At 33.5% G+C, this 17,751-nt stretch overlaps 1 protein-coding gene across 1 annotated transcript in view; it reads right to left on the bottom strand.

The window, feature by feature from the left end:
- Positions 1 to 17,751, bottom strand: part of TTC37 (tetratricopeptide repeat domain 37) — a 128,046-nt gene that overhangs the window by 28,760 nt on the left and 81,535 nt on the right. Inside the window, exons 27-34 of the mRNA XM_044662727.1 lie at positions 17,474 to 17,548; positions 16,604 to 16,745; positions 11,771 to 11,864; positions 10,777 to 10,854; positions 6,722 to 6,846; positions 6,040 to 6,163; positions 2,841 to 3,062; positions 1,774 to 1,846 (exon numbers count right to left, since the gene is read on the bottom strand). Coding sequence (XP_044518662.1) covers positions 1,774 to 1,846; positions 2,841 to 3,062; positions 6,040 to 6,163; positions 6,722 to 6,846; positions 10,777 to 10,854; positions 11,771 to 11,864; positions 16,604 to 16,745; positions 17,474 to 17,548 — 933 coding nt within the window. The remainder of the gene's footprint in view (positions 1 to 1,773; positions 1,847 to 2,840; positions 3,063 to 6,039; positions 6,164 to 6,721; positions 6,847 to 10,776; positions 10,855 to 11,770; positions 11,865 to 16,603; positions 16,746 to 17,473; positions 17,549 to 17,751) is intronic.

Raw genomic sequence — 17,751 nt, 5'->3', positions numbered from 1 at the left:
AACTTCTATCATTTGTCCCTTGTTCTACTCTTAGGGGAATAAGTAGAACTAGTATAAGTCCTCTTCCTACAGCAGACAGTCCTTCAAATACCAGAAAACACTTAGATGCCCCACATCCACTCAGTTCTTCTCTTCTCTGAGTTAAGCACCTTCAACCATTCTTCCTACAGCAAGATCTTGAGGCCTTGGATCATTCTGCTGTCCTCCCTCACTACTCTCAATAGTTCATCAATAGCCTTCAAAAAATATGGTGCTCAAACCTGGTGTCAAATGGGGTGCAAACGAGTCCCATTAACCAAATTAGTTTATTTGTATTGTTATAAATATTTGTAGACAGCAGTATAGTTAGGTGGATTCAGAAACTGGATGAATGGCCAGAACCAAAGAGTAATCAATCACTAATGGATTAGTAACAACTTGAAAGAAGATGTCTACTGTCATGTCTCAAGAATCTATTCTTTGCCACTCCTTCAACATTTTTATCAATGATCTAAATCCACAGGCAGCACACTTGTCAAATGTGCCAACGGAATGAAGCTGAGGTATGGGATAGCTAACATATTGAATAACAAAGTCAAGCTCCCAAAAAGATCTGCAAAGGTTAAATATGAATTTAATAAACTGATACTTATCTTATCACCTTAAACATTTATATAGTATTTTAAAATTTGCAAAATTTTATATATTTTTTTATTTGAACCTCAAGAACCCTGTTAAGGCAAGTGCTATTTTTATCTTCATTTTACAGAAGAGGAAAAATGAGGCTGAGAGCACTTAAGGGACTTGCTTAGGATCACACAGATAGTAAATGTTTAAGGCAAGATTCAAATTTTGGCCTGCCTGACTTTAAATCTAAAACTCTAACCATTAAATCCTAATTTTGGGTTTATAAAATCAACTTTACAAACACAAAATGGGCATAATGGATGGACACATTTTATGAAAAAGTTCAAGGTGTTTTAGGAGACTAGATATTTAATAGGAATTGACAATGTTGCCTGGCAAACAAAATAAAATATTATAATAGACTGAATCAAGGAGGTAATATTACCCAAGAGGAGAAAGACTAGCTACAGTCTCTGACTGAAATCGTCCCTGACCAAACCACATTTATATGCTATTCAGTTTCTCAGTAAAATAACTAGCTATAAAAGAATTAAGTGAAGGAACTGGGAACATTTTGACCTAGAAAAGACATAATAAGATCTTATTTTATAAACTATCACATGAAAAAAGGATTAGATTTGATCATGGCTTAAAGCAGAGGTTCCCAAACTTTTTTGGCCTACCACCCCCTTTTCAGAAAAAATATTACTTAGCCCCCTGGAAATTAATTTTTTTTAAATTTTAATAGCAATTAATAGGAAAGATAAATGCACCTGTGGCCATCACTGCTTCCCCTGGATCACTGCAGCACCCACCAGTGGGCAGTAGCACCCACTTTGGAAATCACTGGCTTAAAGGGACAATGTAAGAACAATGGATAGAATTTTAAAAGGGATATAGTTTAGTTAAATATAAGGAACATTTTCATAATTACAAGACCATTGGAGCTATATTAGAAGAATGAGTTGTTTTTGGAGTGAGTGATTTTCATTTGGGAGGAAGTTTTCAAATGCTGGTTGAATAAACATATGTTAGTGATACTATAGTAGGGATTCTTAGCCAAGTATGGGCTGAACTAGATGGACTTCTTAGGACCCTTACAACTTTTTGATGGTTGTAAAACTTAAAAAACCATAACATTTTGTCAGACTTTAGAGAGAAACTTACTTGGGCATTTCGTGGGGTATACTGTGGAACTACTCGGGATAAAAGAGACCAAAGAGCAGGATCTGCTGGGTTACTAAAGAGGAGATAAAGAAAAATAACATGGTTTAAAATGTAGTTATTTATACAAAAGCAAATAAAATAATTTTCATTTTTTCCCCTCAGAACTTTAAGCATAAATTATTTTAGTCATATAAAATTCATTTATGATAAATGTTCCTTGCTCAATAGGAAATTCCTAGTTTTCAAGAAAAACATAAGCTATTTTCTGTTGTATGACTGTATAATATCTCTATAAAAGTACAATACAATTATAATTAAAAGAGATAAATAAAAGTGAGGGAATTCCCTCTAAGAAACTTTTTATAATTCTGAGGGGTTAGATGATATACTCATTGTCATCTCAGTCAGTTTATAGAAGAGGAAAAATTAAATCCAGGTCTTCCTGACACAAAACAACTTCCTTATCCACTGTACTACATCATCTCACTATCTGAGCAATTATTTGCCTTAAATACTAAGGAGATTCATATTTTAAAGGGTCAAATTTAAGTTACACAGAAAATGATTAATTGAGAAAAGATTGCAAAGAACCAAGTTACTAAAGGAAACTGGCTTGATCAACTTGCAAGTAAAAATGCTTCTCTTAAACTTAGCTTATATGAGGGTAGCCTATTACTTTCTCAAATGAGCTTATACATTTATTGGGACAGGTAGACGTGTTCATATCTTCAGACTGATGACATCAATATAATTTGCAATCTTCATGAGAAGCCTAGAGCACGTCAAAATTTGGCGACTTGCCTATGGTTGTTATATTACCAGTCCCCTTTTTACCTCAACTCCCTCCGTTCATGAAACAAAAACAAAACTCTAGTAACAAATAGGCATAGTCAAGCAAAATAAATTCCCACATTTGCTGTGTCTTAGAAATGTATATCTCATTCTACACCTTGAGACTACAAATATTTGTATGATGGACTTAATTCATTTTAACATGCTCACTCAAATCTTATACTAAAGCTAACTACAATAAGTGAAATTCAAAGTTCTCAAATACAGATTTTTACCTGTGGATAGCTTTAGACACCTGCCTCTGCACTGACACATTTCGACCTTGTAATGCACAAACAGCTGCTGTAATAAGGCACTTCTGATAATCATCATCTTTCAGTTTTATGTGCTTTAATAATTCATTAAGTGCTGCTTTTGAAAGGGTAGCATCCTTCATTGCCAGTCCTAGAGCACAGAGTGCCTGAAGGCTTTCTGTGGTTGGCTCCTTTAAGATAGAACTGCAAGTTCAGAAAAGAGAAAAAAAAAATACACAATTTACAATTTACAACAGTATACAATTTCTAAGATGCTGACAGTTATCTGTCAAAGAAACTACCTAAAATCATTTTTTACTAAAAAGGTTTCACCAGAGCAAATCTGATTTCTCTGGATTATGAAACTACATACTAGTACTATTATAACCAAAAATCCATGTGCTTAACTGATTCTTAGTCTTATGGGGGAAAAGGGGGTTAAAGGTGGGCAAGAATAGGAGTTGGGAAAGACCTTTTTTCCCCAAATCAAGTTATTTAAAGTCCTTAAAAATACTGAGTCAAGTTCTGTGAACCTCTTAAGAAGTTACTGAAATAATTTTGATAATGATGTTTGACTTCAATAACCATCCTGAAATGAGTAACAAAGAAGAAAAAAATAACATCTTCAATGTAAAAATATCTAATTTCTCATGACTCCCCAAAAAAGCTTCCATCTAATTAGCACAATGTTACAGCAACCAGAACTCTCTATATATAAAAGCTACATATTTTACTCATGTCTATTACAACTCTAGTCAATTTTTTTTGGACTTAATGACATTTAAGGCTTACAAGAATTTTGGCAATTGATATAATCTCTAGTGAAATCTGATTTAGAGGCTAAAGTAAAAATGGATAGGAAATCTTATTAATATATACAAATACATCTCAGACTCAAAATTTCTTATTGGAGTAAACATTAGTTGTTATCTCATTTTACCAAAAAAGAAACTAAGGCCTAGAGATCAAGTAACTTACTCAAATTTTCATAGCTAGGGAGAAGTAGAATGAAGCTCACAAATTCTGGGCCAGTACTCTTTCCATTATACCACGCTTCTGATCTATAAACTTTGGGTAAAATCTAGGAATCCCTAGCAATTGCTGAGTTTGGATTGTACTTGTCCCAAAAGTTATTCAAAAAGTATTCAGAAGAATTAAATAAAAACAATTATTAATGAATAATGTTGCAAAAAAATGATATACCTGTTGAACCAATGTAGTTTTAAGGGAGGTATAGAGCAATGTGTTTAGTTCTCTTTAGTAGTAAATAAGCATTAAAACTCTAATTTACATAAGAACTATTTTGGGGAAACAAGAAATCAGAAAGAAACAAGAAGATGGAAACATGCCTGGAGATCAGGAGTATTTAGCAATGTAGCCCAAGGAAGGATATCAGTAATGGTACAGATAAAACTAACAATCAGACAGATGTGTTAGAAAAGGAAGAAAAAAATGAAACAATACAAATTAGTATCAGTGACAAAGGAGAAAAGCTCTTTCTGTACAATGATGGAAAAGGAAAAATTTTAATCCTTTGCAAACAATATCTGTAATTTACAAAAGTCTTCCTCATCAGACTTATTAAGTATTTACTGAACTGAAACTCTCACTGTCCTATAATATTCCATTCAACAAATGTTTATTAATGTAAGATGTTTAAAATATAAAGTCATAGGTAAGGTGTTGGGGTTACAAAGATGAATACTAGAATAAAGTTCCTGCCTTCAAGGAGTATATAGTTCCCATTTTTTAATCTTATTTTGCAAATACTTTTTGAAGATTTTTATGTGGTTACATTACACTTCTGAAATTACCCTCCTGACTTGTCCATATCAAAAAATACCTACTATAAACATATAATAGACACTCAAAAGTTCCTGTACAACCACTAAAAATGTAACGTTCTTGAATTTTCAGTTTTGGTAGAAAAGATGAATGGCATCACCACTTGAGGATGAAAAAATGAACTAAAATTTAAGACAGAAGAGAAGTAGGTAAAAATTTAGGTTCTAAATCCAGCAGCATGAAACAGGCATCAATAAAGATTCCTGGTCACATAAAGACAATAAGACTCTCTATTAGTATTAAACAAGTTCACTTCTCAAACCAATCATATTTCCTATTGTACCCTGCGCCAAGTCAGCCTTTGATGACTCCCTCCATCCTTGACAGAAATTTGATCACATAACCCACTACTCAATAAAGTCCAGTGGCTCCCTTTTACCTTCAGGATCAAATACAAAATTCTCTACCTGGTATTCAAAGTCCTTCATAGCATAACCCCTTCCTCCCTTTCTAAGTTTCTAACATTTTACTCTTTACCACATATTCTTCAGTCAAGTGGCAATGGCCTCCCTGTTTCCTACAAGATACTACATCTTTTGATCCTCAGTATTTTCTCTGGATGTCCCCCCTTACCTGGAATGCTTTCTTTTTTCACCTCTGCCTTCCAGCTTCCTTCAATTCCCAACTAAAATCCCATCTTCTATAGGAAGCCTTTCCTAACTCCTCTTAATTTTAGCACTTTCTCTCTGTTAATGATTGCCTATTTATCCTGTACATAGACTAACTGAACATATTTGTTACTTGTTATCTCCCCCCCATTACACTGTGGGCTCCTTAAGGACAAGAAATTTCTTGGATTTCTTTTCATCTCCACAGTGCCTGGCACATAGTAGTAGGTGCTGAATAAAAGCTTACTGACTGAAAAAATTTTTTTAAGTAAAAAACAATGTAGATAGGCTGGCTGTTTCCTAATTGTCCTGTCTCTCCAAAAATACAGAAACAATTCATGCGTATATTGTCATAAGGAAAAAAAACTTGATAAGATTTTCCCAACGCTACCTGATACTTCAATAGTTGATAACCAAAGGGCTACCAACAATTGTTTCCAGAATGTAGTTTTTGCTTCAAAATAAACACAAATTTCAACCTAGCCATCCCCTGATATAAAAATGATTAAAAAATCAATGTCGGGGCAGCTGGGTAGCTCAGTGGAGTGAGAGTCAGGCCTAGAGGCAGGAGGTCCTAGGTTCAAATCCGGCCTCAGCCACTTCCCAGCTGTGTGACCCTGGGCAAGTCACTTGACCCCCATTGCCCACCCTTACCAATCTTCCACCTATGAGACAATACACCGAAGTACAAGGGTTTAAAAAAAAAAATCAATGTCAACTATACATACCATTTGAATAGTAATGTCTTGGCTGTGTCCATTTTATTTTGTTTGTATTCTGCTATTGCCAGGGCTGTCAGGATATGAGCTTTGTCCTGCTCTGATTCAACAATGGACAAGGCTCTCTCATAGGCTGTTAATTAAGGTGATTTGGAAACAAAAATAAAATAGCATAAAAAGTAATCCCAATTTTTAAAACAGAGGCAAAAGGAATGAGTATCTTTATTATTACATTTTGTTTTAAATGAATACAATATGGATTAATAATCCATTTAACTAAGGTTCTACATCTCTGGGAATCTCTGCCCCAAAAGTTGTTCTGAGATTCCTTTTTCTACCATCCAACCATTCTCCTACCTCAGATTTCCCAAAGAGGTTTGGAAGCACCCAAACCTAGAACACAGCCTGGGTCAGAGGTAATTCCATAAGATACCCAAATGTTTAGACCCATGGCACAATAAATAAGTCATGCTATAAACAGAGTTTTGCCTCATAGTCTAATAATAGTAACAAGTGTTTCAGTATGCCCCAGAAAAACCCAAAAGGCTGATCTGTTTAGTTTTTGTCCAACTTATCAACTTATGGTATCAAAAATTTGAACTTTATAACTACATTAAAACATTCAAAGTATAAAGATAAATTCTACTTATCCCTGGTGAAGACATACTTTCGCTTCAGGTAACAGACTCACCTTTGTTGCTCTCTTGAAAAAGTCCTTTCTTGAATAAAGCAAGTGCAAGACCTATGATGTCATCGAAGTCTTCAAGAGGGGTTGACTTAAAAGCCTGAATGGCTTTATCATATTCAGCAGTAGCACTGAGAGGGAAAGGACTCTAATTTATATCATCAAAAACTAAAAGTATAACAACCCAATAAATATATTTTACTAAGAACTATTCCTGCAAGAAATTCATTTGTACTTACTTTTTTTATAGTTGAGGTTCAATATTCCCCTAATACTAAAATACTAAATACTATAAAATACTAAAATACCATAAAACAGAATACTATTTAGAAAGAAATTAAAAGTGTATATGTAATTCAAACTGAATATTCAATAAATAGTAATGGTCTCTGAATTTTGCTCCATTTAAATTACACATGTGAACATTTTTGTCCTGGGATGATAATAGCTAAAGATGAATAGTTCTTTAAGAAGTTTGCAAAGCCCATTAAACACATTATCTCATTTAATGACAAAGTAGGTACTTAATAATAATTCTGTACTTTTTCCTGTCATAAAAATACATTTCTTTCACATTATTATTCTATTTATTCTATATGGTTATGAACTGAAATTTCAGTTGACTGATACAGCTGCTTTAGGCTGTAGCTAATCAGTAAATACTTGCACATGAGAAATGGCACAATAGAAGCTTCCTGGAAAGAGAATTAGACCACTCACTGTGAGAGTGAAAAGGAATAGATTACCAGCCTGAGAGCTGCATTGGTACCTATGGATGGTATCTGGATAAGAACTGCACAGAATGAAGTGGTCTGAAAGGGATGGGATCTATACCACTAGAGATAAGGCCTGACCGATGACTTAACAATTATTCATGAAGAATGCTTTTTTCAGGGCTAATATGAAAACACACTATATGATTTGAATACTATTTATAAGAATTAGGGATATTTTACCAGGAGAATATTTAGGGAGGATATGAGTCTGGATATAAAATTGAAACTTCCTGATTTTTAGGCTTAGTGCTCTATTTTACTATGCCAACAATTCTAAATTCATAGCTGGAAGAAACCTTCAAGATGCCAGACCAGTCATCTAGTTGATGAGGATTTAAAACTCTCATCTCCCATAGAAGTGATAAAACTTGTCTGAAATAGTAAGTGGCATAAGCAGGACTTGAAATGAGGTCCTCTAATTCTGAATCTAGTATTCTTTCAGTTGCCCTGGATTGCCTCTCTGGGTCTCAGTTTTCTTGTCTATAAAATGAGGGCGATAATATCTGAAGTATCTCCCTCACGGGGTTGTTATAAGGCTTAAGAATGAAGTATTTAAAATACTATCTAAATGTCGGGTATTGATAATATATAATTAGAGTTATGTAGAAGAGGGATTCGATTTTTATTCTTAACATATTTTGGGTAGTATAACCAGGATAAATTGGTCAATTACAGGGGTACAGATTTTATTTCACTGTAAAGTTTTAAGAATCTATTTTTAAATGGTATGGGGCATCACAGTCACTAGAAGTATTCAAGCAGAGTCTGTGCTCTCTATTCACCATAATTATTATTGAAGAAATCCTTAAATTGGGTGGGATGATGAACTGGGTAATTGCTAAGATCCTTTCCAAATTAAGATGGTGATTTTTCTGAGGAAAACAACTTTTTAACAACAACTTAAAAATAAGTTTTTGTAAAAAAAAAAATCCATTTTTAAGTTGAAAATTTCTGTTTATATATCTTTTCTGTTATGATATAAGATAAAATTGTTTTTGTTTGGCTGGTCCAACTTAGATGATTCCAGAAAATGTTTATTAAGAATTAGTTGACCAGATCAAATATCTACTATGTGCTGTGCTAGGTGCTGGGGTTATAGGCAGAAATGAAATAATTTCCTTAAGGAGCATACATTGTATCACAGGAGACAATATACAAATAGATGTGCAATATTCACAAAATCATTTTGGTGGAAAAAGAATAAGGAAGGGCCTCATATAAATGGCATCTGAAGTAATCTTTGAAGGAATTAAGGTAGGGCTGGGAAATAGAATGTTGTGTGTGAGGAATAAAGAAGCCAATTTTGCTGCATTAATCTATAAATATTAAGATATATTGAAAGGACTGTGCAATATATACCAAATAGAATCCACCCCACTCCCTTCTTCCTGTTCCACACCAAGCCCCAATCACTGTCCATCTGTGGTGCCCAAGATCCACATGCTGATGTATCCATTCACTTGAAAGCCTGTCCATCCAACTGCATGTCTAGGACACAGGCCTTTTTATTTTATTTTTCCCTTGCTCTGTGGACTATTGGGTTGATCCCTTTTAAATATCTGGGATTTCACTGAGGAAACCCCATAGTACTCTGGGATTTCAGGTGATCAGCACAGTGTCATCTGCACATTTCTGAAAAATCTATCTATATGGATAAGGTCTTCCATTTGGACTTCATAAAATTAATAGAAATAATAAATAGCTAGCATTTTATAGCACTTTAAAGTTTGCAAAGCATTTTCTCTAGGTTATCCAAGTTGGTTTTCAAAAGAACCCTAAGAGATAGATGTTATTATTTCCTCCTTTTTTACAGATGAGGAAACTGAAGCTGAAAGAGGTTAAGTGGCTTGTACAGGATCACAAAGCCATAAGTGACTGACGTAGAATTTGAACTCAGATCTTCTTGATTCTAAGACCAATGCTCTATCTAACTATGTTATAATTTAGCCTTCCCAAATGACTATAATAATCACACATAATTTCCTATTTTCATATTATAGGTCTCTTATTCTTCTGCATCATCGATCAAGTAAGTGTCAAACAAAATGAATTTTCTAATAGCTTCTGGGTAAAAAACAAAAATATGTGGCAATAAATGAAACATCCTTCCTTTATAGATGCAACGCCTATGTCTTTTGGTTCATTGATAGAAGAAAGTCAATGTAGATTTTATTCAAATCCTCAGCACATAAACTTGTTGGACTTTGCTAGGAAACCCCAAATGGGATCACAGAGACTCAGACATGCCTGAAACAAGTGAACAACAATAACAAAAATCTCACAGGGTTAAGAGGATAATGTGTGGATGGCATTTTGCAAATCTTAAAGGAGTACATGAACTTGGCTATTAGCTACTATCACAAATAAAACAAAGATGAAAAAGTAGAAAAAAGAGGAAAAGGGTAAAAATAAATGGAAAGAAGTGAAGAAGGCAGAGAAGCACACAAAGAGACTATCCTGAAATAACTTAGAAAGATTTGGATTGGGGAGGAATAAGATTAGAAGAGAATTAACAAAGATACTTATGTATGTGTGAAAAAGAAATTACCTGATCTATCAGCAGAAAAAAGAAAATGGGAAGACATAAACATGATGTTTCAATAATCTTCAAAGAGTGAATGGGATTTTGCTTGTTAAGGATTTCAGGTCAAAAAGTTACTACACAGGCTAATAGGTATCAAATACCTCAGATGTTATTCAGAGAAGCCTCAGGGTGGGTAAAAAACAAGAGATGTAGGGGGCAGCTAGATAAGCTCAGTGGATTGAGAGCCAGGCCTAGAGACGGAAGGTCCTAGGTTCAAATCTGGCCTCAGACACTTCCCAGCTGTGTGACCCTGGGCAAGTCACTTGACCCCCATTGCCTACCCTTACCCACTCTTCTGCCTTAAAAAAAAAAAAAAAAAAAAAAAAAAAAAAAAAAAAAAAAAAACAAGAGATGTGTGTAAAGCTAGCATCTAGAAATGAAATGTTCATCATCTAGAGAATAACTACATTAAAAATTTTCTTTTCTTTAGTATTCTAAAGAGTAGTAAGAGAGTGATATATTCTGCTCCCAACTGGAAGCAAGCAAATTATTCCAAATTAAGTTTAATTACATTTAAAAGTTTTGGCAGATTGGGATCAAATTCAAATTTCAAAAATAGAATATTATATTTTTTTAAGTGAAAAAAAATGCTTACGATACTCCCATTTAAAAATAATGAATTTACTGCAAATTTCATAAAATGTTTTTGAGTAAAAATCAGAACTGGTCCCACAAAAATAAACAGAAAATATTCTGCTTACCATAATACACGGCCATAACTTCTTAATGTAACATTATAGATCTCTTGTTTTTCTTCATTCTGCAGTAACAAAATTGCCCTTGGCAAAAGAAAAATATTTTGAATAATCTACATTCAACAATATTCTTTACATCTTTATTGTTAGATATATCCATTTACATAGACAGGGAAAAGAAGTTATTGTGACTTCCCAGTGAGTTGTAGTTTTAAATGGTGGCTGTAAGTTTAAATCTGAAGTAATAGCAATTGGGGGAAAAGTATATACAGAAATTGAAAGTACCTTTAAAAGATACTTAAGAGTGCAGCTTTATCATCAGTCTTCTTTACATTTACCTAGATAATCAACCAGAATTGGTTTTACAAACTCCTAGAGTCAGCTAGCAGTTTGTTCAAAGTAGTTCCTTTGAACTACTGCTAGTGCCTATAAAGGGTATAACCAAGGAATTACTTCTCTGATGGAATAAATGCATCTAACAAAGGGAACGCTATGATACATATCATTAAGTTAAGGTAAAAAAAGAGTTTTCTCCTCTTTAGTAAAGTGTCTCTTTTGAATGAAGATATTCTTGTTAGCAAAAATATAGGTAACAATAAGATTCAGAGGTCTGCAAATTATTTCAGGTCTTTTTGTGATGTTATCTGGAAGGTATTTTTTGGTTCTTCTTCTAACCTTCCCTGGCTAAACAAATTTATCTTACAAAGTAGACCAAGCTATAGAGAAATCTAGAGTTCCATGCAGAAAATTATACTTTCCTAAAAAGAAAATGTTTAAAATTCTATAGTGGGATAAAGACTATGCATAAATACCCAAGTTTCCCTCTTTCCCACCTTTAGAAACATGTTTACATATGATGAAAGATTAGGAACTTTTATAAAACATTTATTCAGTACAAACCCTGCAACTGTACAAGATGCTCTGATGATAGATCCATTAAATCCAAGTAGAAAATAAAGAATATCTTCATTACTCAGGTAATATTAAATATATACTTTACCTTTGATATGCATCTGCTGCCTCTTTTTTCAGTTGCAGATATTCATTTAAATAACCCAACATTGTAAAAGCTGGAGCATAATTCTGAATTCTTTCTGAAAAATACAAAAATACTATACTTGATATATGCCTCATGAATGCTTGGTATTTTCAGCCAACACCTTAATTCGCGGTTCTTTTATATTAATTTTTTAAATTGTTATCTCAGTGAGTCATTTTAGCTGGAGCTGAATTCATAATAAATTTATCCAAGTTACAATGCCATATTAAATACTAGCCTAAATTTATCCTCAATATATAATGTCCAGTCAATGTTCAAATCATTAAACTATATCTACATAGCACCCTCAGGCTGAAAATATTCTATATACAATATCAAATTTGATCCTCACAACAGTTAATTACTACCACTATTATTATTTTACAAAGAAAAAATAGTAACTCAGAGAGATTATGGGGTTAGCACAATTATAAGCCTTAACTATAGTGTCAAAGATTGGATTAAAAACTAGATCTAACCAAAATCCAAGTTCTTCCCTATTTACATGATTTTAAAGTTTAAAATTGCTTTATTTCTATTTCTGAAAGTAACAATGTGAAACTCTAGCCCACATTAAAACCTGTCTTTAGATGTTTGGAAGGAAGATCTGTTTTGTAGGCTAATCACTTTTGCCTTCCCATGATTAAATTTAGCTACAATTTCCCTCAGAGGTTTTATGTGCTTGAGGGAAAAAAAATCTAAACAGTAATGATAAATTCCAAAACTCAAACAAAAATTAAGCACTTGTTTGTGCTATACACCTTAAATTTTTAATGTCAAAAGACATACATAATTAGGGGGCAGCTAGGTGACTCAGTGGCTAGAGAGCCAGGTCTGGATATGGAAGGAGCTGGATTCAACTCTGGTCCCAAACATGTCCTAGCTGTGTGACCCTGAGCAAGTCACCTAACCTCCCTTGCCTAGCTCTTACTGCTACTTAGTGCTAATTTTAAAATGGAAGGTAAAATGTGAACTGGAAAGACCTCCAGGAATTGACACAGAGACTGATACACTGTGGCACAATGAATGTATTAGACTTTTCTACTAGCAGCAATGCAATGACTCAGGACAATCCAAAGGAATTTATGAGAAAGAATGCTATCCACATCCAGAGAACGAACTGTGGGAGCAGAAACACAGAAAAAAAAAAAAAACACATGATCTATCACGTGGTTCGATATGGATATGATTAGGGTTTTGATGTTAGAGGATCACTCTACTGCAAATATGAATAATAATAGGCTCTGAACATGTATAACCCAGTGGAACTGCTTGTCAGCTTCAGGATGGGGAAGAAAAGAGTGTGGGGGGGGGGGGCCAAGGGGGAGAATCATGAATCATGTAACCATGGAAAAATATTCTAAAGAAAAAAATTTAAAAAAAAAATAAAATGGAAGGTAAGAGTTATTTTTTAAAGGTATAATAATAAACTAAGATACAATGCAGAAGCAGAAATAAAGTTGCCAATGTAGATATTCAACTATGGAATCATGTCTATTAATATGATATATCAACACAACATATCACAAGTTGAAGAAAAATAAATCTCATTTATTCAGACCTCTAGGAAATAAGTTATTTAATGCTCACTTTCATGGCTTCCTAGACTCAAGTGAGATGGTACTTTCTGCACAAGGCCTTTCCTTGTCCTTCACTGCTACTGTCTTCCCTCTGAGATTACCTCAATTTAGAACATATCCTTTATATGAACAAAACTGTTTGCATGTTGTCTCCCTGATTAAAATGGTTTTTACTCTGTAGCCCCAGTGCTAAAAACACAGCAAATTCTTAATAAATATCTGAGAATGATGATGATGATGATGATGATGATGATGATGATAAAGAAGAACTTCCCTACCTTCTTAAACAGCATATTAAAATTGCTATTGATGGCTCAGATTATCATTACTAATAAGCTATATTTTATAATGTAGTGATACCTTCATGACCTACTTCATTTGTGTGTGTGTGTGTGTGTAGGCAGAATAGTACAGAGGAAAAAGTACATTTGTAGACAAGAGGATATAAGTTTGAATGCTGGTTGTACCATATAGTGCCCTGAGTGATCTAGGATAAGTCACCTAATCTCTCTAGGCTTCAGATTATACTTTTATAAAATAACTTGTGTGGATTTAGATGACATCTAACATCCCTCCCAACTCAAAATCTAGGATTCTATCATCCTAAGTGACTCTAAAATTCCTTATTTCATTGTTACTATTTTGTTTCCTCCCATTATCAAATTTAGATTCTATTCATCAAAAATTTCGAAGTAGACAGAACAGAGAGCTATGCCCTAAAAGCTACTACTACTCAATACTAACAGTGAACCACCAAAGGCTCTCTTCTCCATTCTCATTTGCTACAGACCAATAATCAAGATTATCATTTGAAAACAATAAGCATCTAAAAGGCTCTCCTGAAAATAAAAGGCATGACCACATAAATTTGGGGAGTTGCTCAGGTACCATTTTTTTGTTGTTTACTGGATGGGTTTTGCCTATATTCCAGGTAGGTGAAATATTAAAGTTTGCTTTACTATTTTGGTAAATACAATTTCTAATATTCATTAATTTTCCTAATCATTAATTATTCTTTTTTTATTAAAAAACAGATGTTTTGATGTCAGTAACTTTGGTTTCTTTTTTGAAAGGGTTACTAGACTAATAACATATCAAAGAATGTCAGACACAGAGACTATTTGGATTTTAGCAAGATAGTCGATAGTATGGTATTCTTATGGGAAACATAAAGCAATCTGAACTGGATAAAAGAACAGGTAGATTCAGAATTGGCTGACTGAAGTCAAAATATAAATTAACATCAACCATGAGAGAGGTTTCTAGTGGAGTGTCATTGGAATTATTTTAATCAACATTTTAATCATTCACTTGGGTGAAGGTCCAGAAGACATTTTTATCTAGTTTGAAAATGTACAAAGCTGAGAAGCTAATAAAATGAATGAGTTAATTAGGCTACAAAAAGATACAAGTAGATTTAAGTTCAAAGTTTAAATTTAATAGAATAAAAGTTCAGACCTATATTTACTTTTTAAAAAATCAACTGCCTAAGTACAAGAAAGGTGAGAGAAAGTAATTCTTCTGAAAAAGAATTTAAAGTTCTAAGTGGCTCATAAGCTCAAATTGAATCAACATTCAATACAGTAACCAAAAAAAAAGGCTAACTTCATCCTGGGCTGAAAGAATCGAAGTTTAGTGAATAAAGTATGGAAGGTGATTGTGTCACTACATTCTTATCTGGTCAGGTCGTATCTGGAGTTCAATGTCCTATTCTGGGAACTACCTTTTAGAAATTTCATTGAAGAAAAAAAAAAGCTTATCTAAAAAAAAGAGACTGGGATTGATAAACTGCAAAACCATATCATAAAAGATAGGTTGGGAGAATTTGGGATGGTTAACACACACAAAAAAATGCCCAAGAAGTAACATAAATGTGGTCTTCAATCATTCAAAAGACTTTTACATGAAATTCCTGTCTGGCACTAATGGACAGAACAAAGACTACTGAACAGAAGTTACAGGGAAGTTCAGAATATTATAAGAAAAACCTTATTAAGGAACACAGCTATACAAAATGGAAAAGGAGACATTAAGGAGCAATTAGTTCCCTTATTACTGGAAATTTCCAAGTTAAGGGCTCCTGCTTATTTGGGAGGTATTGGAGAGTTAAGAATGAGGAAAGGAAAACAATGGGATAAATAAAGCTCAAATTGGAGGGAAAAAAAACTTAATTGTGAACTAGAGGACTTAGGCTTGAATGCTACTCCCATAATCAGTATGATTTTGGACAGAACAACTGCCTCCCTAAACACCAGTTTACTGATCTGTAAAATCAAATGAAGAGATTAGGCTTAGGTGATTTACAAAATCTTTTCTAACTGTACAATTGTACAACTGTATGAATGACTTCCCATTAGAGAAAAATGTGATTTTCATCACTCTTCAGGAAAAAAATAGGATCAAAACTAAGCCAGATGGTTAATACTATAATAATATAATTAAACCAGGTAGGTGGCAAAGTGAATAGATGCTGGTTCTGGAATCAGGAAGACATGAATTCAAATCCTGCCTCATACTCTTAGTAGCTGTGTGACACGAGGTAAATCACTTAACCTCTAGTTAACTCAGTTTCTTCAACTGCAAAATAGAGATAATAACAGCACTTATTGTGCAAGGTTGTTGTGAGGACAAAATGAGATAATACTTGTAAAATGCTTAGCACAGTGTCTGGCGCATAGTAGATATTGTCTAAATGTTTATTCCCTCTCTCCTATTAGGCACAACTCAGATTCTTGAAAGAAAATATTAAAATATATAAATCAACTTAAAATGAAAGAATCCTCCAGCTAGTTAAGATAGCTATGTTTATATGTTACAAATATAATAGATACTCTCCTGCATGATGAATAGCAATGATGATGAGGAGGATTGCCATACCCAATACTCATAATTTCCAAATTACCTGGAAGAAAAAGTTTTCAAAATATAGAGATCTAGCAAAGAAATTCAAAATCATTCTGAACGGGAAGTTCATATTGTCCCCAGTGTCCAGTCTGATTCTGAAGTTGTCTCAAAGATGCTTTCAGTGACTCTACTAAAGCTAAACCTGCAGCCTAACATTTGCATTCAATTACAAAAATCAATCATTTTATCTCACTTACAATAGTTCACTAAGCAATGACAAAAGAAAAAATAGCAAGACTGCATTGTCTTAGGGCTGTCTCTTAGTACTATTGAAAGAAAATAATACAATTGGTAGCTTAAAATTTTATACCTGTATATTTGCTCAAAACAACTTGTGCAGCTGGAATAGCATTCATCTGGAGGATGTTGTAGCGATACAGCTCTGTTTCTCTATTTGTTTTATCTTGCAGTGTTGTACAGACCCAAAAGGCATAGCCTATTGCTCCCTCTGTCTTTAAGGGGGGGAAAATAGGATGTCTTAATTGGACATGGAATTAACAATCATGTAATTAAAATGTTAAACAACATACTTCAATAACTTCAGAAAAATTTCTAAATCTAGAAAAAAAGTTTTCTATGAAATTTGGTTGAATTTTGTTACCAAGTTTCATTATTAATCCACCTAAGTACACATACTAATTTCCAGAATATTATCATGAGTCAAATTACTTAAAAGTTCTTTTGCCAATCTTGAATGCTTAGTAACAGACATGAAGAATATGAAGAAATCATTGTCCCACCCATCAGGCTGGCTTCTCTTCTATGAAACTACAGTTCAGCCAACATAATAGTACTTGCTTAATTATCAACAGCATATTAGCATAAAATCTATGTAAGAATTAGAAAGATCTAATTGCTACACTCTCCCTACCCTGCCTTTGAATAGGGAAACAAAGCCTTTTAACTTTATAATTTTGTCACTTTTTTTTGAGAATCTTTTTGTATACGAGTTGCTACACTATCTATTAAATAACAGTATTTAATAGCTGCTGACAAAAAATTAGAAGACTTTCATTTAATGAGAGGGCTATGTTCCTATCAGGATATAAAATTTTTGATAAATACTGACCACCTCCAATATTCATCATGTTAAATTTCTATTTCATCACTTGCTTATTTTATTAATCATAGTACTTAGTTTTTCCACTAATTAATGCAAAATAAAAATGCTAATTCTTACGTGCATACTGAGTTCAGTAGTATGCCTAAAGAGATCCATTGTGTCATAGCTTCCAACTGTCTCTGCAATAAGAGCCTACAAAAGGAGAAGAGGGAAAGAATATTTTGATTGCATATTATTACATCACTGGAGCTAAAGGTTCACCAACTCTGCAAGATAATCTTTAAATTCTGATTCAGGCTTGACCGTTACTAATGGACCAGTAACTTGATTGGGCACATCATTAAGCTGACCCAGTTTCTCAAACATCTGCCTAGAATAAGACATTGAGAGAACAT

This window comes from Gracilinanus agilis, chromosome 1, assembly GCF_016433145.1.
Source record: "Gracilinanus agilis isolate LMUSP501 chromosome 1, AgileGrace, whole genome shotgun sequence".
Lineage (NCBI taxonomy): Eukaryota > Metazoa > Chordata > Mammalia > Didelphimorphia > Didelphidae > Gracilinanus > Gracilinanus agilis.
Note: the sequence above shows the minus strand (reverse complement) of the source record. Positions and strands in the feature narration are given on the sequence as shown.